The following is a 21839-nucleotide window of genomic DNA, read 5'->3' on the forward strand; positions in this document are numbered from 1 at the left end:
AGGGATCCAGCTCTTCCATCTACAGATCTGGACAACAGCAGGGCTAAATTTCACATTAATAAGCTAAAAAATAAATAATCTGAACAGCCTCCTTTAACCACAGACTTCCAAAAACTTTCAGGTAACTTAAACATATCCTAACAAGGAATTTCTGGGATTTACAGAAGTGTTCCAGGCGGCTGGCATCCAGCTCCCTTAATTTTCCCCAATTTTCACCTCTGTTTCACGGTTTTGAAAGTCAGCAGATGATTCAGTTTCCATCTTTAGCCAGCTGAAGATCCCAGTTCCCCACGTTCTCCTCGTGACTTTTTTTAAAAAGTTGAGGAAGGAGGAAAAACACCCAACCTCTGGAAAGAGCCTGAAATAGAGGCAGCCCCAGAGCTGTTTCTAGGCAGTGTTTTGGGCAATACCACCCGTCAGCAGCAGGCCTGGAAAGCGTTTTCCAGGTGTTTTATCCCAAAAAAAATCAGCTTGAAAAACTTGGAACTTTTAGGATTTTATACAAGGTAGCCAAATTTCCCTGAAACCAACGAGTCTTGAAAGTTGTGTGAGAAAAAAACCTTATTTTTTATACTGATAAGGGAGTTTAAAAATGAACAAACCAACAGATAACTCGCCAAGAAGAAAACTTCCTGAAGTTTATTGCTGCTTAAAAGCTTCCTGAAAAGTTGCCTTTTAAGGGAACAAAGGTAATAATTCCAAAATTAGGTTTAAGCTTCCCAAGGCTTCTGCAGGATTTGAAAATATGGACATGGGACAGGGGAAATAAGAAGAAATTCACCTTTACCCAGAATAAAATGAGGAAGGCAGTTTTGCTTTTAGGGGGCAAATTTAGGGAAATTTGGGTTTTTCTTGAGGAGACCAAACAAGGAGAATTTTGGGATTAAATAACACCAAAGTTTTTTTAGGAACAAGGAATTCTCTCAGCTCCAAGAAAGGAGTTACCAATAGCCAAAATTTCCTTGTGACAAGAGTGAAGAGAATTATTAATGCAACCCAGAGGGCAAAAAGCCTCCATAAAAATTTCCTGATTTCCCTGCTCCTTACACCAAGCTGAGGAATCCCTGCTGCTCCCGGGCTGGGTGATGTTCTCAGGCTCTCAGTGCCACAAAGCTCGTTATGTAAATTAATAAAACACCTCTGATTCACCTGGGGAAATGGTGGGCGTGCTTCAAGAAGTGATTCTCAGTTTCCTTCAGTGATGCTGCTTTTTTTTTTTTTTTTTTTTTTTTTTTTTTTTTTTTTTTTTTGGCCATAAATAAATTACCAAAGGTCACAGAGGATGAAACAGGGGCGTGGTGGAGCCCCCATCCCTGGGGGATGTGACACTTGGGGACACGGCCAGAGGTGGCCCTGGCAGTGCTGGGGGGTGCTTGGATCACTCCTGGAGGAGAAGGTTGGAGAATAACGGGATTTAAGGAGTGTCTCCTGTTGGAGAGCAGCCAAAGGAAGGACAGGAGGGTTGGGAAGGGCTGGAGGAGCTGTGGAAGAGCAGCTGAGGGCACTGGGGTTGTTCTGCTGGAGAGGGAACTGGGGGAAAACTGGGGAGGGGCGGCTCCGACCTCTGCCCGCTGTGACAGGGAGGAGCACCCAGGGAACACCTGGAGCTGGGCAGGGTGGAGATCAGGATCAAGGAATGATCCCTGTGACAGGGAGGAGCAGCCTGGGAATGCCTGGAGCTGGGCAGGCTGGAGATCAGGATCATGGAATGATCCCTGTGACAGGGAGGAGCACCCAGGGAACACCTGGAGCTGGTCGGGGTAGAGATCAGGATCATGGAATAATCCCGGTGACAAGGAGCAGCACCCAGGGAATGATCCCTGACCTGGGCAGGCTGGAGATGAGGATCATGGAATGATCCCTGTAACCTGGAGCAGCACCCAGGGAATGCCCTGAGCTGGGCAGGGTGGAGATCAGGACCATGGAATGATCCCTGTGACCAGGAGCAGCGCCCAGGGAATGCCCTGAGCAGGGCAGGGTGGAGATCAGGACCATGGAATGATCCCTGTGACAGGGAGCAGCACCCAGGGATCATGGAATGATCCCTGTGACCAGGAGCAGCACCCAGGGAACACATGGAGCTGGGTAGGCTGGAGATGAGGATCATGGAATGATCCCTGTGACAGGGAGCAGCGCCCAGGGATCATGGAATGATCCCTGTGACAGGGAGCAGCATCCATGGAATGCTGGAGCTGGGCAGGGTGGAGATCAGGATCATGGAATGATCCCTGTGACAGGGAGGAGCACCCAGGGAACGCCCTGAGCTGGGAGGGATCCATCAGGATCTCTGACCCAACCCTGCCCTGCACAGACACCCCAAATCCCATCCCTGGGAGCGCTGCCCAAACGCTCCTGGAGCTCCGGCAGCCTCGGGGCCGGGACCATTCCCTTGTGCCCAAACCCCCTCTGGGGGAAGAACCTTTTCCTGAACCTCCCCTGGCACAGCCCCAGCCTTTCCCTGGATCCTGTCCCTCACCCCAGAGAGTGCTGGCACTGCCCAGGCTCCCCAGGGAATGGGCACGGCCCCAGGGGTGCCCAGGGTGGGATTTTGGGGTGTCTGTGCAGGGCAGGGGGGGATCAGTGACCCCAGTGGGTCCCTCCCAGCTCAGGCTATTCCATGCAGAATGGATGTTGTGGATGTTGTGGTGCCCAGGGTGGGATTTTGGGGTGTCTGTGCAGGGCAGGGGGGGATCAGTGACCCCAGTGGGTCCCTCCCAGCTCAGGATATTCCATGATTTTATGAGTGTCGATCTTCCAGCACCAGGACTCTGCACAGGCGGCTCCCAGCTGCCGTTTGTGCCACGGAGTCACAGCAGAGCCCTCGAGAGGAACATCTGGAAGGAAACGCAGACCCAGACACGCACTTCATTATTTTCCTTTTGCATTGATACCCCGGTGAAAGGGGGGAAAAACATCCCTCAGAGCTCACGCCCTCATTTGTCAGCCCCCAAACCATCTGGTGGAGGCTCCAGAGCCATGGTTGATCGCCCTCCCTCCCAACCTGCAGCTGTTTGCTTTCTGATAGATAAATACGTGCTTAAACAACACGCCCTAGCCAAGCTTTTAATTTTTTTTTATTTTTTTCAAATGTTCCCTTTGACAACCGAATATTTCCATCAAGCCCAACGAACCTCTTGGAGCGTGCTCGTTTTCCTGCATCCCCTGCACACCAGGGCTGCGTTTCCTCAGCCTCACCTTCCGCAGGCAGCGCTGCAGCTGCTCATTATTCCCAGCACTTGCTGCGGGAGGCTCATTTCCAGCAGATCATTTTTTTTCCCCCTTTACAAGTCCATAAAACCGTTCTCCTCGCTGCCCACAAAGCCTCCCCGGGGTGGCTCAGGGCTGTCAGGGAGTGCTGGGAGCTTTGTTCTGCTCTCAAAGGGCGCCCAGGGCTGTCAGTGGCACATTCCCTTATATTTTTTTTTTTTTTTTCCTATGGAATGGCTGCATCCCGTCGTGCTGGGTTGTGGGGAGGGTTTGAAGCTGAGCTCTCGCAAAGAGGGGAAGGTTTCTGGGAGCTCATTTGGTGTCAGTCCTCACAGGGTGGATGCTGTGGATGCTGGAGGAGCAGCAAGGCCCATTTTTGAGGGTTTCTGGGAGCCCATTTGGTGTCACTCCTCACAGGGTGGTTGTTGTGGTTCTGGAGGAGCAGCAAGGCCCATTCTGCTGCTGCTGAAAGTTTCTGGGAGCCCGTTTGATGTCAGACCTTGCACGGTGAATGATGTGGTTCTAGAGGAGCAGCAAGACCCATTCTTGAGGATTCCTGGGAGCCCGTTTGGTGTCACTCCTCACAGGGTGGATGTTGTGGTTCTGGAGGAGCAGCAAGACCCATTCTGCTGTTCCTGGGGGTTCCTGGGAGCCCGTTTGGTGTCAGACCTCGCAGGGTGGATGTTGTGGATGCCAGAGGATCAGCAAGGTCTATTCTTGAGGATTCCTGGGAGCCCATTTGGTGTCAATCCTCGCAGGGTGGATGTTGTGGATGCTGGGGGAGCAGCAAGGCCCATTCTGCTGCTGCTGGGAGTTCCTGGGAACCCATTTGGTGTCAGTCTTTGCAGGGAGGATGTTGGGAGGGAGATGTGGATGCTGGAGGAGCAGAAAGGTCTGTTCTTGAGGGTTCCTGGGAGCCCATTTGATGTCAATCCTTGCAGGGTGGATGTTGTGGTTCTGGAGGAGCAGCAAGGTCTGTTCTGCTGCTCTTGAGAGTTTCTGGGAACCCATTTGGTGTCAGTCCTCACAGGGTGGATGCTGTGGTTCTAGAGGGGCAGCAAGGTCTGTTCTTAAGAGTTCCTGGGAGCCCGTTTGGTGTCACTCCTCGCAGGGAGGATGTTGTGGTTCTGGAGGAGCAGCAAGGTCTGTTCTGCTGCACTTGAGAGTTCCTGGAAGTTCATTTGGTGTCAGTCCTTGCAGGGTGGATGCTGTGGATGCTGGAGGATCACCAAGGTCTGTTCTTGAGAGTTCCTGGGAGCCCGTTTGGTGTCAGTCTTTGCAGAATGGATGTTGTAGATGCTGGAGGAGCAGCGAGGTTTTCTCTTGAGGGTTCCTGGGAGCCCGTTTGGTGTCAGACCTCGCAGGGAGGATGTTGTGGGTGCTGGGGAAGCAGCAAGGTCTGTTCTGCTGTTCCTGGGGGTTCCTGGGAGCCCGTTTGGTGTCAGACCTCGCAGGGTGGATGTTGTGGATGCTGGAGGAGCAGCGAGGTTTTCTCTTGAGGGTTCCTGGGAGCCCGTTTGGTGTCACTCCTCACAGGGCAGATGTTGTGGTTCTGGGGGAGCAGCAAGGTCTGTTCCTGGGGGTTCCTGGGAGCCCTTTGGTGTCAGTCCTTGCAGGGTGAATGATGTGGTTCTAGAGGAGTAGCAAGACCCATTCTTGAGGATTCCTGGGAGCCCGTTTGGTGTCAGACCTTGCAGGATGGATGCTATGGATGCTGGGGGAGCAGCAAGGTCTGTTCTTGAGAGTTTCGGGGAGTCTGTTTGGTGTCAATCCTTGCAGAATGGATGTTGTAGATGCTGGAGGAGCAGCGAGGTTTTCTCTTGAGGGTTCCTGGGAGCCCTTTTGGTGTCACTCCTCACAGGGCAGATGTTGTGGTTCTGGAGGAGCAGCAAGACCCATTCTGCTGTTCCTGAGGGTTCCTGGGAGCCCGTTTGGTGTCAGTTCTCGTAGGGTGGATGTTGTGGATGCCAGAGGATCAGCAAGGTCTGTTCCTGAGGGTTCCTGGGAGCCCGTTTGGTGTCAATCCTCGCAGGGAGGATGTTGTGGTTCTGGGGGAGCAGCAAGGTCTGTTCCTGAGGGTTCCTGGGAACCCATTTGGTGTCAATCCTTGTAGGGTGGATATTGTGGATGCTGGAGGAGCAGCAAGGTCTGTTCTGCTGTTCCTGAGGGTTTCTGGGAGCCCATTTGGTGTCAATCCTTGTAGGGTGGATGTTGTGGTTCTGGAGGAGCAGCAAGGTCTGTTCTGCTGTTCCTGGGGGTTCCTGGGAGCCCTTTTGGTGTCACTCCTCGCAGGGTGGATGTTGTGGTTCTGGAGAAGCAGCAAGGTCTGTTCCTGAGGGTTCCTGGGAGCCCTTTGGTGTCAATTCTTGCTGGGTGGATGCTGGGGTTCTGGAGAAGCAGCAAGGTCTGTTCCTGAGGGTTCCTGAGGGTTCCTGGGAGCCCGTTTGGTGTCACTCCTCGCAGGGTGGATGTGTGGATGCCAGAGGATCAGCAAGGTCTGTTCTCGAGGGTTCCTGAGGGTTCCTGGGAGCCCGTTTGGTGTCACTCCTCGCAGGGAGGATGTGTGGACGCCCTGTACTCACCACCAACTCGTGTGCTCCGCAGATCTGCTCCTGCTGCGCTGCCTCCCCTCCCAAACACACGCACGGGGAGCCGCCGTGGCCGCATGACGAGGGGAGTCATTCGAGGATAAAAGCTCTGTGTTCATGCATTTAGCCCGTGGAAAAATCTGTCCCTCAATCTGTGCGAGATCTTTTTTTCTTGTTTGCTATTTTCCTTTCTCCCACCCTTCATCTGTCACTCCTGTCTGGAGTACAAGCTCTGCGGGGCAAGGGCTCGCCGAGCGCACGAGCGTCGGGTACCAAGAGCAGCTCCAGCTCCTGTCGAGGCCCCTGGGCACAGCAAACAGCAGATTTTGGATGACGAGAGGTTTATTTTTCTTTAGGTTTCTTCTCCCTGGTGTTTCACCCTCGTGCAGGCAGGGAGCAGGTCAGGGTGGCACTGGGATCTCACCGGTGAAGGAGGATCCAGGTGTTGTTCCAGGTGGCTGCAGTGGGTGTAGAGCCAGGAAAGGGGAAGAAATTCCTCCCTGTGAGGGAGGGGAGAGGCTGGGATGGAATTCCCAGAGGAGCTGTAGCTGCCCCTGGATCCCTGGAAGTGTCCAAGGCCAGGCTGGACAGACTCATCTGGGAAAGTTGTCCCTGCCCATGCCAGAGATGAGGTTTAGGATCCCTTCCCACCCAAACCCTCGGGGGTTCTGGGGTTATCCCACACAGAGGCACCAAGGAAAAGCTGCACTCTGAAAAAACTGAATTCCCTGTTTGGCCGATCCCTTTGGACACGCTGGCACTGCCTTGCCCGCACAGAACCAGCTTAGAAAATAATTTAAAATAAAATTCGAGTGGCTGGAATTCCTTTGCTTTGTGCCTGGCTGGGCGAGAGGTTGTCCAGAGGAGCTGCCTCTCACTGACATGAGCAGCAGATATTCCCCAAATAGAATATTTGGGGGCTCCCTGGGAAGATTTTACTTTCCTGAACGATTTTTTGGAACCTTTTTCCTTTCCACCCATCGCTACGGCTGTGCTGAGCCCCAGGACCGGCCGGAGAGGGCTGCGACTGTTTTTATTCATTAAAATTCCTCGTGTCGGGTTGGGAACGAGACAAATTCTCTCCGTTTTGGCCGGAGCCCGCAGAGCAGAGAGCCCAGGTGCTCTGCAGCCCTCTCCTGGCTGCATCCAGGAGCGCTCAGCGGAGCCTGGATGGGAAAAGCGCTCCTCGAGGTGTCTGAGCTTGGATTCATCAGCAGAATTCCTCTGCTGGAAGGCAGTGGAGGCAGTTAAAACCTTGGAATTTCCCAGGAACAAAACCCTGCTGGGACCTCCAGCACAAACAGGAGCTCGCTCCCGTGTCCGAGCAGCCGGGAGTGCCAGCGGCTTCTGACTTCTCTCCTTCTGGAGGAAACTTCTCTCTTTCTGGAGGGAATTTCTCTCTGGAAGGAAGGAATTTCTCTCCCTCTGGAAGGAATTTCTCTCTTTCTGGAGGGAATTTCTCTCCCTCTGGAGGGAATTTCTCTCTTCCTGGAGGGAACTTCTCTCCCTCTGGAAGGAATTTCTTTCCCTCTGGAAGGAATTTCTCTCCCTGGAGGGAATTTCTCTCCCTCTGGAGGGAATTTCTCTCCCTCTGGAAGGAATTTCTCTCCCTCTGGAAGGAATTTCTTTCCCTCTGGAAGGAATTTCTCTCCCTCTGGAAGGAACTTCTCTCCCTCTGGAGGGAATTTCTCTCTTTCTGGAAGGAATTTCTCTCCCTCTGGAGGGAATTTCTCTCCCTCTGGAAGGAATTTCACTCCCTCTGGAAGGAATTTCTCTCCCTCTGGAAGGAATTTCACTCCCTCTGGAAGGAATTTCTCTCCCTCTGGAAGGAACTTCTCTCCCTCTGGAAGGAATTTCTCTCTTTCTGGAGGGAATTTCTCTCCCTCTGGAAGGAATTTCTCTCCCTCTGGAGGGAATTTTTCTCCCTCTGGAAGGAATTTCACTCCCTCTGGAAGGAATTTCTCTCTTTCTGGAGGGAATTTCTCTCCCTGTTTCCTCAGCAGACATTAATAATTCCTCGGACTATGCTCAGTTCTCACTCGTGAGGCTTTTCCTGCCTCTCCTCCCTGAGTTTCTGGAGTTCCTGCCCGGCAGCTCCGGGTGAAACCACAGCAGCAGGAGCACCTTGCTCATTTTCCCTCCACTCATTCCTCCCTTTGACACCCATTTTCTGTAAAGAACAACCCTTTAAGACGACTGGAAAAAAAAAATCAGATTATCTGCTCTCTTAGGCCAGCGCTGAACATTGAATTTCAAATTATGGCAGAGCAGGACTTTGTCCTCTTGGAATTTGGCAGGGGTGCAGGGGCTGGGTAATATTTGTATTTTTAATATTGCAACATTAAATGGAATTGGTGCCAATAACAAATGTACCAATTACAAATTTGGTTCTAAGCATTTTTTTTTAATCAAAATGGGTTGAGAGTCACCTGACTACAGCCAAAACCTTTAGGGTCTAGGATAAATAGATAACAGTGAAGGAAAAATTCCCGTTTCTTTTATCCCTTTCTCCTCACCAGTCATGACGTGCCTTGTTTATACCTTCTCATGTCTGAGGGACAAAACATTGTACAATTTGAGTCATGTTCCCCTTGCTTTAGGAAACACAGTTTTTTCTTCTCTTGATGTACAGGATCAATGCACTACTTGAAACAGTATTTAAAAACCTTTGGAGAAGCCATCAATTCCTGGAGAGCTCTTTTGCAGCCCATCAATTCTGGGCAGATCTAATGAAAAGCAGAGTTTGAATATGAGACAGAGACTTATTCCACTCATTCTGCGGCGCCTTCATCTGTCACCGTGGCAGCAACATTATCAGATGTTCCTATTAAATCCTGGATTTATTTGTTGGGAGCAATGGAGGGAGCAGGTTGCCATCTTTTGGATCGCCTCATGGAAGAGCAACTGCACCTTTTCCTTTATTGCCATAATTCTTTTTCATTTTTGGAAGGATGAGCCCCATTCCCCACATGGTGCTCTGGCCCCGGACGCGAGGACGCTCCGGGCTCTGTAATGCCATGGAAGGTCCAGCTCCATGGAATTTTGGGGCTGAAACAGCAGGAATTCAGCAAGCTGGGAGTGTTGGAGGTCAGCAGAACACTCTGGGGGAGTCATTATGGGATTCTCGATGCCTCCTCTGCTCTTTCTTTGTGGTTCCTTCGGCTGGAGGCACCTTTGAGAGGCTGAGTTCAAACTCACCTCAGTCTGCAGCTGTGCCACGAGTGGGGAGCACAAATTCCTGGGGAAAAAAAGAATTCAAATATCTAAATAAAAGCAGAGTTGGCTTTAATTTTGGAAGATCTGTGTATCTGGGAACCCAAAGATATGGAGAAGCTCCCAATGGGATTTTTTACCTACGGATAAGGGACTGCTCCAAGGGTCTGTGCCATGTTTCAGGGACTCATTGCTGTCCCCAACCTTTGTTTGACCCCCAGGCTTCCATCCCTATCGACTTCCATAGGAAACAATCCCAAGGGTGCTCAAAGCAATTAATAATGGCTTTCTAATTAGAGTATCTAGATAGTTTATTTATCTGATCGGCCCTCCACGGTGGAAAATCTAAAGTTTCTGTGCATCTCACGCCGAATTTTTTATCAGTGGGGCTTTTTGTCAGGAGCCAGACACGCCATAAAAAACAGATCAAGCCATTTAAAAGACATATTTTGCCCAAGGAACAATAACAAGGCTTAGAAGGCTTTTCCCTCTTTCTGGGAGTTTCCTTCAGGGAAACCTTTTCATTTCCTGATTGAAAGATCAAATCTGCCCATGGAGGGAGCAGTGGGGTGTGGATGATTTTTCTCCTGATCTCTAGAAAAACACACTCGGTTAAAGAGTCCGTGGAGAGGTTCTGCTTTAAAGGGGAAGGCATTTGTGTGATTGGAGAGGAGGATTAGGAATTTATCTGTAGGGGAGGCGAGGAAAGCTTCAAATCCAGTTCCCGGTGTCAGCGGAACTGTCAGGGTGACATTACAGGGCTTTAAAGCCTGAAATGCATTCGGCAAGCGTGACCCAATAAATCAAAAAGTTCCCTCTTTGGTGCACCCAGTCTGGCCTGCAGGTGGTTTAAAGGTTGGTGAGTATTTTCGTCTCAAATTAGAAATGAATAGCTGTATTTTAATTCAGTTTGTATTAAATTGACCGATTTTACGAAGTAAAAAGTAATCCCATAGATTCCTAAATTGCTTATTACCGAGATGTGCAATTTCTTAGGTTAATATGCCTCTAATCACATCTAACACAATGATGTTTGTTTAATTCCTGTGGTTATTAATTATCAGTTGGCTTTTTAGGAACTACAAATAGACCTTTAATAGGGCCTGGAGAGGGAACTGGGGGCTGCAGCATCTTTGTCCCGTGTCTCCTGTCTTTTCTTTCTCTACATTTTCCATACCAAGACCTCTCTTCTGTCCGTCCATGCCAATTTTGGGATCCCATTCCCATAGAAACACAAGAATTGAACAAGATTAATGATATTTTTGTAGAATTCAGGCTCCAGATTTCCACTGGCACCAACTTTTTTCACTAGGGCGTGGTCTGAGACATGCCAAAAATAACTTTTTACCTCCAGCTTAGATTTTTATAAGGAAAAGGTTTCCACTCCATACACTGAAGAAGCCATCCCATGCCCAACCCCATCATCCTGCAAAATATTTCAGGTCAAAAGCTCTTGATTTAATACTAATGTAATTTTTATAAGTATGTTATAATTTTTATAATACTAATATTAATTTTTAATACTCGGACTGGCAGGATCCAAGTCTAAGTGAGTGGAGCTCAGGGTGGGATATGGAATTGCAGAATTATGGAATGGTTTGGATGGGAAGGGACCTTAAAACCATCTCATTCCAACGCCCTGCCATGGGCAGGGACACCTTCCCCTGTCCCAGGGTGCTCCAAGCCCTGTCCAACCTGGCCTTGGACACTTCCAGAGATCCAGGGGATGGACACAGGATGCTCATGGGATCTGTTTGTAGAATTATTGCAGTGGAAACAAGAGTAAGACAAGGGAAAACAGCCTGCAGAGATGGGAATCCGAGGAAAAGCTGGGCTTTGTTTAAGACAAGCTTAACTCTGTACAACACGGGGATTTCCAGTTTGTGTGTGTGCACAAGCGCTCGAGAGATCAGGAACTGCCCCATCCTCATGGAACTGATCAGGAACAGATCAGGAACTGCCCCATCCCTGTGGAACTGATCAGGAACTGCCCCATTCCCATGGAACTGATCAGGAACTGATCAGGAACTGCCCCATTCCCATGGAACAGATCAAAAAATGCCCCATTCCCATGGAACTGATCAGGATCAAATCAGGAACTGCCCCATTCCCATGGAACAGATCAGGAACTGCCCCAACCCTGTGGGACTGATCAGGAACTGTCCTATCTCCATGGAACTGATCAGGAACAAATCAGGAACTGTCCCCCATCCTCATGGAACTGATCAGGAACTGCCCCATCCTCATGGAACTGATCAGGAACTGCCCCATCCTCATGGAACTGATCAGGAACTGCCTTATCCCTGTGGGACTGATCAGGAACAGATCAGAAATTGCCCCATCCTCATGGAACAGATCAGGAACAGATCAGGGACTGCCCCATTCCTGTGGGACTGATCAGGAACTGCCCCATTCCAATGGAACTGATCAGGAACTGCCCCATCCCTGTGGGACTGATCAGGAACTGCCCCATTCCCATGGAACTGATCAGGAACTGCCCCATCCCTGTGGGACTGATCAGGAACTGCCCCATTCCCATGGAACTGATCAGGAACTGCCCCATTCCCATGGAACTGATCAGGAACAAATCAGGAACTGTCCCCCATCCTCATGGAACCATTCAGAAATGCCCCATCCCTGTGGAACTGACCAGGAACTTCCCGAATCCCATGGAACAGGTCAGGAACTGCCCCATCCCCATGGAGCACCAGCCCTTGGTGGATGTTCAGCAGGTTGTCCCGGATTTCCTGCAGAAAACTGACAGGTAGCTGGTGTTTCTTCTGGAACTCCTGATTTTGGGGCAGTGACTCAATCCCCCGTGGGACCTTTTCTCCAGCCCGAGGCTGCCGCCTCCTCCCTCGATCCCGGGGGCAGCTGCAAAGACCATGGATGTGGTTTGGGAGGAAGGAAGAGAGAGCAGGCCCAGCCACGGATTCTGCCTGCAGTGAGAAGTAAATTGGAACTGAAATTGTGGGAGATTTGCTGTGGGAATGGCACCTCCAGTCCCAGCTGTCCAAAGGCTCCTGCTCCACGCTTTGTGCATAAAAAAATCCCAGTGGGATCTGCAACTCTCAGAAATCCTGGGCTAATTGAGGAGCTTGAAGGCCTTCACCTAAAACTGCAAATCTGCAGCTGGCAGATTTCCTGAGCTGCTCAGATGTCACAGGGACCAGCTCGGTGACAGCAGAGCTCACAAACCCTCCTCAGAGCTGAGCACGCCGATGCCCAAGAGCCTAAACGATTTAATAAACGAGATTTTGATTCTTTTTTGGTTTTTTTTTAATCAATATGAAAATTACCTGAGGAAACATGAATTGCAGAACAAAAGGCCTGTTCCAAAAAGCAGCCAGGCGCTTTTGTGTTCGTTCCAAGCAGAGGCAGAACACGCAGACCCTCTCATATTTCAGCGCTAAGCGCAGCGCCTGCGTTTGTCCCTCAGAATGGGAATGTTTGATGGGGCATTTTCCTGAATAGGGATATTTTTCTGCGCTGCCTCCGAAGGGATGTTCCAGGGCTGTTGCCTGTGATTTTTCAGCGGCGTGAAATGCGCTGGAATTGTTTATCCCAGCTCTGTCTGCCTTAATGTGCCCAATCAATCTGTCTCCGAGGTGAAGCCGCGTGCTCCGCTAATCGCCGCGCCACCACAGAACATCTTGCTTATTTTTACTCTAAATTATGATGGGCTTGGAAATGAACTCTGAATTTGATTTATCAACAGCTCCGATGCTAATTCACCAATGAAGTCATGGTGCTCTGAGACTAAATATTAGCGCTAATGAGAAAACATCGCTTCCACGTCTTGTAACTCCGAGTTTCCACTGCATGTGGACAGCTCCTAAAGTTGCGTGTAATTAACTCATGTAATCATTAACTGGGCAAGCAATTCCAGAGGAATCAGCTTACCTGGATTAGAGATTACCAGGAAATGGGAAACCAGGCTGTGTTCAGCTACCAGAGAACGTTCATGCTGTGTTTTTATTGTTTAAGAAGGAAGATGTGTCCCCTGTAGGGCAGGGCTGGTTGTCCCCTGGGAGCCTCCAGCAGGAGGGATGGAGCAGGTGCTGAGTTTTCAAACCAGGTGCTCTTTTTCTTTGAAAACAGAGGCACCAGAACGGAAGGGTTTGAACTGCAGTGTCTGAACAGTGGATAAAGCCAAGGTGTCCAGACTGAGGCAGCTGAGACAGTCTGGGACTCAAAAATGCAACATTTTCCCTGCCAGGATCCGGGTTTCAGGCTCTTTCTGGAGCAGCCATTTGTCTGAGGCTCCTGTGACAGTGTGAGCCTTTGCACCGTCTCCTTTCAGGGATAAAACAAACTCCACTCCATCCAAACCTCTCCCCAGACGCCGCTGGGCTTGCCAGTGCTTCCATAGATTACATCCCTGTCTCCTGTTGGGAATTCTGGCAGTGAGTCACCCAGACATCCACGGCCATTCCCGAGCCTCCACAAAGACTTTCCTGCTCTGCAGGGCGATGGATGGTGAGGGATCCATCTTCCAAAACGAGCATAAAGAACAAACCCGTCGTATTTCCAGCACAGAACAGAACCTGTTCCCAAAATCTGGGCGGCCAAACTTTGATTTAACAAACGTTTCAGCCTGAGATGGGTGATTTCATCTGGCTGAAGTGATTCTGGGCGAGGCAGGGAGTTCATCTGTGCCTGATCCCCGAGGAGTTTGCACTGCTGTGAGCACGGAGGGAAATACGGGAGCAGGAGCTGCAGCTGGGCACTGAACTGGGTATTCCCTCCTGGAATTACTTGTAGGGAGGTGTCACATCCTAGAGATCATGTTGGGCTGGATTCCAGCTTGTCTGAGGTGTCCTGCTGGGAGGCAGAGCGAGGAATTAAGAATGTGTGAGAGTGTTTAACACAGGAGAGGTGAGAGAGAGAGAAAAGCACTCTGGAAATGAGGTCTGGTTCCAGTGGGAATATTGGGGAGGTTACATCCCTGCTGCTGTGCTTCCAAGTTCCAGAATAAGGATTTTTATTGATGGTTAGCTAAAAATCTATGTTTTAATGGCTGCGCCTACAAAAAAAAAAAAAAAAAAGGAAAAAAAAAAAAAAAAGAAAAGAAAAAAAAAAGAAAAAAGAAGGAAATCCAGGCTGAATTCTGAACTCTGACTATTTTTAATAGAACTTGATTATGTGATAATCACAGCTCGTTAACTCCCAGACATTTTCAACCGAAGTGAAACTGATAGAATTCAGTGCAATGTCAAAGAAATACAGAAGACAAAGAATCCAGATTGCATTTGCGTGTTTGGATGCCTGAGGGTTGAGCTGAACATCAGTGGTGGCCGCCAGAGGAAAAGCAGGCAGGGCATGTTGGAAAACACCTTCTCAATGCAGGCCAGAATCTCCCCAAATTTTGGGTAACACCATTTTGATGCAAGCCAGAATCTCCCCAAATTTTGGGTACCACGTCTTCAGTTCAGGCCTGAATCTCCCTGAATTTTGGGTAACACCTTCTCAGTGCAGGCAAGAATCTCCCTGAATTTCAGGTAGCACCTCAGTGCAGGCCAGAATTTCCCTGAATTTTGGGCAGCACTTCTTCAATTCAGGTCTGAATTTCCCTGAATTTCGGGTAAGACCTTCTCAATGCAGGCAAGAATCTCCCTGAATTTCAGGTAGCACCTCAATGCAGGCCAGAATCTCCCTGAATTTTGGGTAACATCCAAATTTTGGGTGATTTCACCTGGTTGAAGTGATTCTGGGCGATGCAGAGAGTTCATCTGAATCTCCCTGAATTTTGGGTAACACCCAAATTTTGGGTGATTTCACCTGGTTGAAGTGATTCTGGGGAGGCAGAGAGTTCATCTGAATCTCCCTGAATTTTGGGTATCTCCAGCTACTCCAGCTGGTTTTGAGGGGAGCACTTGTGCTCCAGCAAAGCTGCGGAGCTGAGAACCTCTCCAGTGTCACTTGGACTTTGACAGGGAGGATTTGCATTCCTTAAATTCCCGCCGCTAAATCTTTTGTCTTCCTCCTGTAGCTGGGGATTTATGTAAATTGTGCTCGTGACAGGAGCTCTGTTTGAAGTGTGTGGCTGCTTGGATGCAACGTTTATGAGGTTTAGAGTGGAGATCTGTGGGGTGTGGGATTGAGAAGTCAATACTGGGAAACTAATCCAGGCTGAACACTCCCAGCTCTGACAGGGGAACGACTCTGGGCTTAATTAACTGTTTGAAATTTTGGATAGAATAAAAAAAATAATAATTAAAAAAAAATTAAAAAATCATCATGGAATAGTTTGGGTGGGAAGGGACCTGAAATCCCACCCAGTGCCACCCCTGCCATGGACAGGGACACCTCCCACTGTCCCAGGGTGCTCCAACCTGGCCTTGGACACTTCCAGGGATCCAGGGGCAGCCACAGCTCCTCTGGGAATTCCATCCCAGCCCTTCCCAACCCTCCCAAGGAAAGATGGGCAGTGTGGCAGAGAGTTCTACCTGGTGCCACATGTTGGGCTAAACCCAAAATGTTCATTGCGCAGTGGTGACTTTGGAGCTCGTTCTCGTGCTCATTCAGTTTAAGAACTGGGCAGTGCTGGTTTTAGAAATTAAGATGGGAATGAAAAGGGAAAAATTAAATGGAAAGGTTTCAGAAAATGTTATGAAGAGACACAGCAGCTCAGAGAAGGATTTCTGGATCCCTGGAAGTGCCCAAGGCCAGGCTGGAGCAGCCCGGGACAGTGGCAGGTGTCCCTGTCCATGGCAGGGGTGGCACTGGGTGGGATTTAAAGTCCCTTTCAACCCAAACCAGTCCATGATTCCTCAAGGGATGGGGACTCCACCACCAGCCCATTCCAGTTCTTGACGACACAATCCCAGGGCTGTATTTATTTGTCTGGATATTCTTTTATTTATTTGACTGCAGTTTGCTCTGCTTTTTTTTTTTTTTTTTTTTTTGCCTCTTGGAGGCCAAAGCAGCTGAAAAGGCCCAGCTTAGATCACAGCTGGGTTGTTTCAGTCCCTGAACAAACAGCCCTCACCTCAAAGAGCTCCAGACTCCAAGGACGAGCAGGGGCAGGACTGAAGCTTCTCATTTTCCAGCTCATAAAATGACTTGTGCAAGGTCACATCTGAGTGTCTCAGGTATTAGTTCCATAGCAGGCATGAAAAAAGAAAAAAATTACCTCAGAACCTAGAACAAAAACACTTCTAAAATTAATTCTCTGCAACTTAGACGATTTCGAATGTGTTTTGTTGATCTCCGAATCTGTAAAAATAGAATAGTAACAGCTTTGTGTAGAGTGAGCAGCATCAGCAGCGTTTTCCATCTTTTTGCTGGATGAGTGCTGGCACGATTGTCCCCACATTTGCAGCACTTCCCAGAGCCAAGGCTGTGTCCTGGAAAAGCTTTGAGGGGGTTCAGGTGTCACCTACAGTCAGAGTAAATAAAATCTGAGCCCTTGTGTATTCCTGCAAAGGCAAAGTTATTTTCCAGGGAGGGACAGGACTCCTTGTGGGACAGTCCTGGCGTCCTCCCTTTGACCAGAAATGTTTTAATTGCTCTTGTTGTTGTTTTCTTGGTTCCAGAGTTACCCCAGGGGCTCTCAGGGGTGGCATCTCTGCCTTCAGTCTTTACTGGAGGACAAAGCTTCTCACATTCATTTGACACAATTTTATTTCTCTTAGTGAAATCCAGGCCCCAAAAGAAGGAGAGGAAGAGCAAGGCCTGAGAACCCCTTGCTGGGCCTCATTCTCCTAAAATTTAATAATAATTAAAGAAGGAGAGGAAGAGCAAGGGCAACACCTGAGATCCCCTTGCTGGGCCTCCCTCTCCTAAAAATTAATAATAACAAAAGAGGAAGGGGAAGAGCAAGGGCCAGGCCTGAGAACCCCTTGCTGGGCCTCATTCTCCTAAAAATTAATAATAATTAAAGAGAGAGAGGAACAGCAAGGGCCAGGCCTGAGATCCCCTTGCTGGGCCTCACTCTCCTAAAAATTAATAATAATAAAAGAGGGAGAGGAAGAGCAAGGGCCAGGCCCGAGAACCCCTTGCTAGGCCTCATTCTCCTAAAAATTAATAATAATTAAAAAAGGAGAGGAAGAGCAAGGGCAACACCTGAGATCCCTTGCTGGGCCTCATTCTCCTAAAAATTAATAATAATTAAAGAAGGAGAGGAAGAGCAAGGCCCAGGCCTGAGAACCCCTTGCTGGGCCTCACTCTCCTAAAAATTAATAATAATTAAAGAGGGAGAGGAAGAGCAAGGGCCAGGCCTGAGAACCCCTTGCTGGGCCTCACTCTCCTAAAAATTAATAATAATAAAAGAGGGAGAGGAAGAGCAAGGGCCAGGCCTGAAATCCCCTCACTAGGCCTCATTCTCCTAAAAATTAATAATAATTAAAAAAGGAGAGGAAGAGCAAGGGCAACATCTGAGATCCCCTTGCTGGGCCTCATTCTCCTAAAAATTAATAATAATTAAAGAAGGAGAGGAAGAGCAAGGGCCAGGCCTGAGATCCCCTTGCTGGGCCTCATTCTCCTAAAAATTAATAATAATTAAAGAGGGAGAGGAAGAGCAAGGGCCAGGCCCGAGAACCCTTTGCTAGGCCTCATTCTCCTAAAATTTAATAATAATTAAAGAAGGAGAGGAAGAGCAAGGGCAACACCTGAGATCCTCTTGCTGGGCCTCACTCTCCTAAAAATTAATAATAACAAAAGAGAAAGGGGAAGAGCAAGGGCCAGGCCTGAGAACCCTTTGCTGGGCCTCATTCTCCTAAAAATTAATAATAATAAAAGAGGAAGGGGAAGAGCAAGGGCCAGGCCTGAGAATCCCTTGCTGGGCCTCACTCTCCTAAAAAAATGCTCTACAAATTAACCTGCAACATCCTGATTTCATTTGACCTGCAAATTCACCCGATACACCTCTTTTGTTTTGTTTTTTCCCACCGATGAAGAGCATCCACCCTCCCTCCACCCAGTGACCCTTTCCGCTGTGATTTACACGCACACAGACCTCGGAAGTGAAAATTAGCGAGAGATTCTACAAAATTGCTGGAAAAAAGGCTGGAAAATCCCGTGTTTGTCACTTTTTAGGGATGTTAGGAGATGCTGGTGCCTCTGACTCCCGTTTGGCGCTTGTGGCCGGGCCTCAGGTGCTTAATGGGCTGTGTGTTATTGCTGCCGAGCCAGGACCTCCATCCCTCAGCTCTCCAGAACACAAACAGTCCTTGGATTTTATGGAATATATTCCATAAAAATACATTTTATGGATTTTACGCCTTAAAGCCGAGGCCACACTCGGCCCTGACAGGGACTGGCACAGATACTGCTCTGTCCAGGGGAAATCCAGATTTTTGTGGATCCACAAGTGAGCCCAGCTGTCCCATCAAATTCCACCCAGCATCTCGTCCTCCCCATCCCTGCCACTCAGCTAGGATGTTAAATCATTTTTTTTTCAGCCAAATTCCAGCCCTTGGAAGGATTTTGGGATCTCTGCAACGTTCTGCAGGGGATCCACATCAAGAGGAACTCTGACCCTGCAGAACTTCCCAATTAGCCTTTAATGCCTTCGCTTTTTCCGTGCTTTTTGTGGGATGAGGTGCACCGAGCAACGAAAATTTGGGAGAAATTAGCTCTGTGGTCTTCACTTAAAGTTCAGCCTGGAAAATCAAAAGGCATTTGTTCCAAGATTGGATTATGTGTAGGATATCTCCAGCTATAATGAGCTCAGGTTTGCTGGCAGCGTTAGAATCAACTCTCGCCTCGCTCTCTCCTGCTGCATGTGTTTTTCTCCCTCAGAGCATATTTCTTTCGACTTGATCAGCTCATCTCTTGCAGATGATAAAATTATCTGCAAAGATTTGTATCTGATGTTGTGCCATAAATCATATTTAGTCGTAGGATTAACATTTGCAAGCGTAGAATATTTATGGAAGGGGGGAAAAGGAAAAAAAAATAAAAAATAAAAAAAAAGCAGGTGGGGGGCTGGCAGTTTCTGAGGATTTACATAAGGAAGAGCTGGGATTCAGGGAGGATCTGGCAGGGTTTGGAAATACATTTGTACAAGGTGTGGATGTGCTCAGCTCTGGTGAGCAGCAGCGGAGCTGCTTTGAGTGTTTATCTTGGGGAGGTTGGGAGATAAAGAACGCGGGGAATCGTGACCTTGGGTGAGCAGCTTTGTCCTGGAAGCAATAAACAGATGTTCCAGCTGTGCTGGCACCGAGAAATAAACCCCTGTTCCAGCTGTGCTGGCACCCCCCCTGCTGCCAGCTGCCTCTGACTGTGACATTTCCGTGCTGGTCTGGGAGCTCGGGAAACACTCAGCGCCTTTCCAGGCCCTGGAAAAGGGGTCAGGTTTTGGAATTTGCTGGGTTTACAAACGCCTGGGTTTGTGTTTCAGGGCTGGGTCGTTCAAAACTGAGCGGTTTGAACCTCTGCCCACAAAGTGGGGAAAAGGAGAGAGGGAGGGAGGGCAGCTCTGCCGGGAGGGAGATCAGTCCGGGAGTGGGGACACAGATCTTGGAATTCTGGAATGGTTTGGGTGGGGAGGGGTCTTAAAATCATCCCATCCCACCTTCTGCCATGGGCAGGGACACTTTCCACTATCCCAAGTGGCTCCAGCTTGGCCTTGGACACTTCCAGGGATCCAGGGGCGGCCACAGCTCCTCTGGGAATTCCATCCCAGCCCCTCCCCACCCTCCCAGCCAGGAATTCCTTCCCAATATCCCATCCATCCCTGCCCTCTGGCAGTGTAAAACCACTGTCCAGATAAAAAGCCCCTCTCCCTCCTTTTCATCAGCCCCTTGAGGCACTGGAAAGGGCTCTAAGATCCCTCTGGAGCTTTTCCTCCTCTGGCTGAACACCCGCAGCTCTCCCAGCCTGGCAGTGCCGCTCCAGAGGGACCTGAACCAGCTGCAGGGAGCTGGGAACTCCCAGGGGTTTCTCCTGTGGGTTGACCCCGGGGGATTGAGGCCGAGCTGGGATTTCTGTTGGGATTTCTGGTGATGCTGCACCAACACGAGGCCCACCCCGGCGCTGACATTTCCCGTTCTCTTCTCCCGTTATTTTTGGCACAGGTCCCTCACCACATGAAGACTTTGCCCTACTACAGCTACGACCAGCCCGTGATCGGCTACTGCCAGGCCCACAAGCCCCTCCACGTCAACAAGGGCTACGAGACGGTGTCCCGGGAGCCGGCGGACACCTCCAACCTGGACCACCTGAGCCGCGACCACAGCTTCATCGCCACCATCGCGCGCTCCGCCGCGCCCGCCATCTACATCGAGAGGATACCCAACTAACGTGGGGCGCTCCTCCAAGGGGGGGACAGCCCCGGGAGGGACCTTTCTTCTGGGAAAGAGACCAGGCGAGGCGCCCCGGGCCCCACGGTTCCAGCGGGAGGCCTTCCGAGGGGCAGGGGATGGCCGCGGCCTCGGCGCACCGGCGGGCGGAGAGCGCGCGCGGAGGACTTGAGGATTTTTCTTCGCTTTAAAACTTTCTGAACGAGGTTCCTCGGTGTAAATATCAAAGAGAGAGAGAGAGAGAGAGAGAGATTGTCGGGTTCTTATTGTCGGGTTCTTATTAAAAAGAACGGCGGCGGCGGCGGCGACGGCGAGAAATAGATTTCACTCTAGCTACATAAAAGGGATGGATTAAGAGTTTTGTTTGTATATTTGATTTTTCTACATTGCACGGTTCCAGGGAAGGAGAACCACAGGTAAAAAATAAACGGGGTGGGGAGGGCGAGGCTCTGGGGAGGGTCAGCCATGTTCCCTTATTAAGTGTTTATTACAAAGATCCGTTGACTATTTTTGTTCTTTTTAAACCAACGAAAGATAGCTCTATATTTTCTTTTTTCCTTTCGGGGGTTGGTTTTTTTTTTTTGGTTGGGTTTTTCTTCGGTTGTTTTTTAAGTGGTCGAGCGTTAATATTTCAACCTTCAGACGTGGGCATTAAAGCTTATGTTGAACCAAAAGGACCATGGCAATTGATGCAGCAGAAACAAAGAAACTCGGGTGCATGTACATTTAAGACACAGGCTGTACACTACGGAGGGGGCTTTTTGATTTTTTTATCTTCATTGTGCTTCATTGTTGACACTCTAATTCCTTTTCGGGCTCTTAAAAAAAAAAAAAAAAAAAAAAAAAAAAAAGAAAAGGAAAAAAAGGGAGAAATACTGCAACGGAGTCACGACTCAGATTTCCAGGCCAGTGGTGCTTGTTAAGAAAATTCATGGACGTTTGGGAACCAAAATGGAAGTGAAGTGCTCGAAATGGATCAGAAGGAAAATCTTTTAAAGAGCATTTAATGCAACTCACTGGCTGACACAATTTCTAAAACACAGCAGAATGTGTAACGTTGTTTTTTTGGTTTGGGTTTCGGTTTGTTTTTGGGGTTTTTTTTTTAATTAATTATTATGATCAGTTAGGTTTTGTGTAGTTTTTATCAATAAAATGACAACAACAAACAAACAAACAAAAAAAAAGTGGTGGAAAAAAAAATAAACATATTATTTTGTGGTTGGGACACCACAGCCAAGCTACTGTTTGGATGATTTCTGTGGGGGTGTGACACGGGGGTCCCGTGGGGAGAGGGGACAACGCTGGGTTTGTTTCTCCCCTCTTGGATGGAAATCAAGGGATTGTTCTGAATTTTAAAAAAAAAATTAGTCTGGAGAAGCTCAATTTATTTGGTTTGTCTAAAAAAAGAGGTGGTTTGGGGGCTGGGGGAGGGGAAGAGAAAGAAAACAACTTTTTTTTTTAACTGGAAGTTAGATTTTTAATCAGAAGGGAGAATCATCTGCAAACCTGAGCTGGAGCTAAACCGACTCAGATTGGAACACGAGGGATGAGGTTTTATCTGGAGGGGGAATAACACATCCACAAA

At 49.0% G+C, this 21839-nt stretch overlaps 1 protein-coding gene across 1 annotated transcript in view; it reads left to right on the forward strand.

The window, feature by feature from the left end:
- LRRTM4 (leucine rich repeat transmembrane neuronal 4) overlaps positions 1-21534 on the forward strand; it is a 192299-nt gene extending 170765 nt beyond the window's left edge. The window contains exon 3 of the mRNA XM_063420011.1: positions 20030-21534. Within this exon, the coding sequence (XP_063276081.1) occupies positions 20030-20254 (225 nt within the window). The 3' untranslated portion in view covers positions 20255-21534. The remainder of the gene's footprint in view (positions 1-20029) is intronic.
- The last annotated feature ends 305 nt before the right edge of the window (positions 21535-21839 follow it).

Source organism: Prinia subflava, chromosome 29 (genome assembly GCF_021018805.1).
Source record: "Prinia subflava isolate CZ2003 ecotype Zambia chromosome 29, Cam_Psub_1.2, whole genome shotgun sequence".
NCBI classification, from domain to species: Eukaryota; Metazoa; Chordata; class Aves; order Passeriformes; family Cisticolidae; genus Prinia; species Prinia subflava.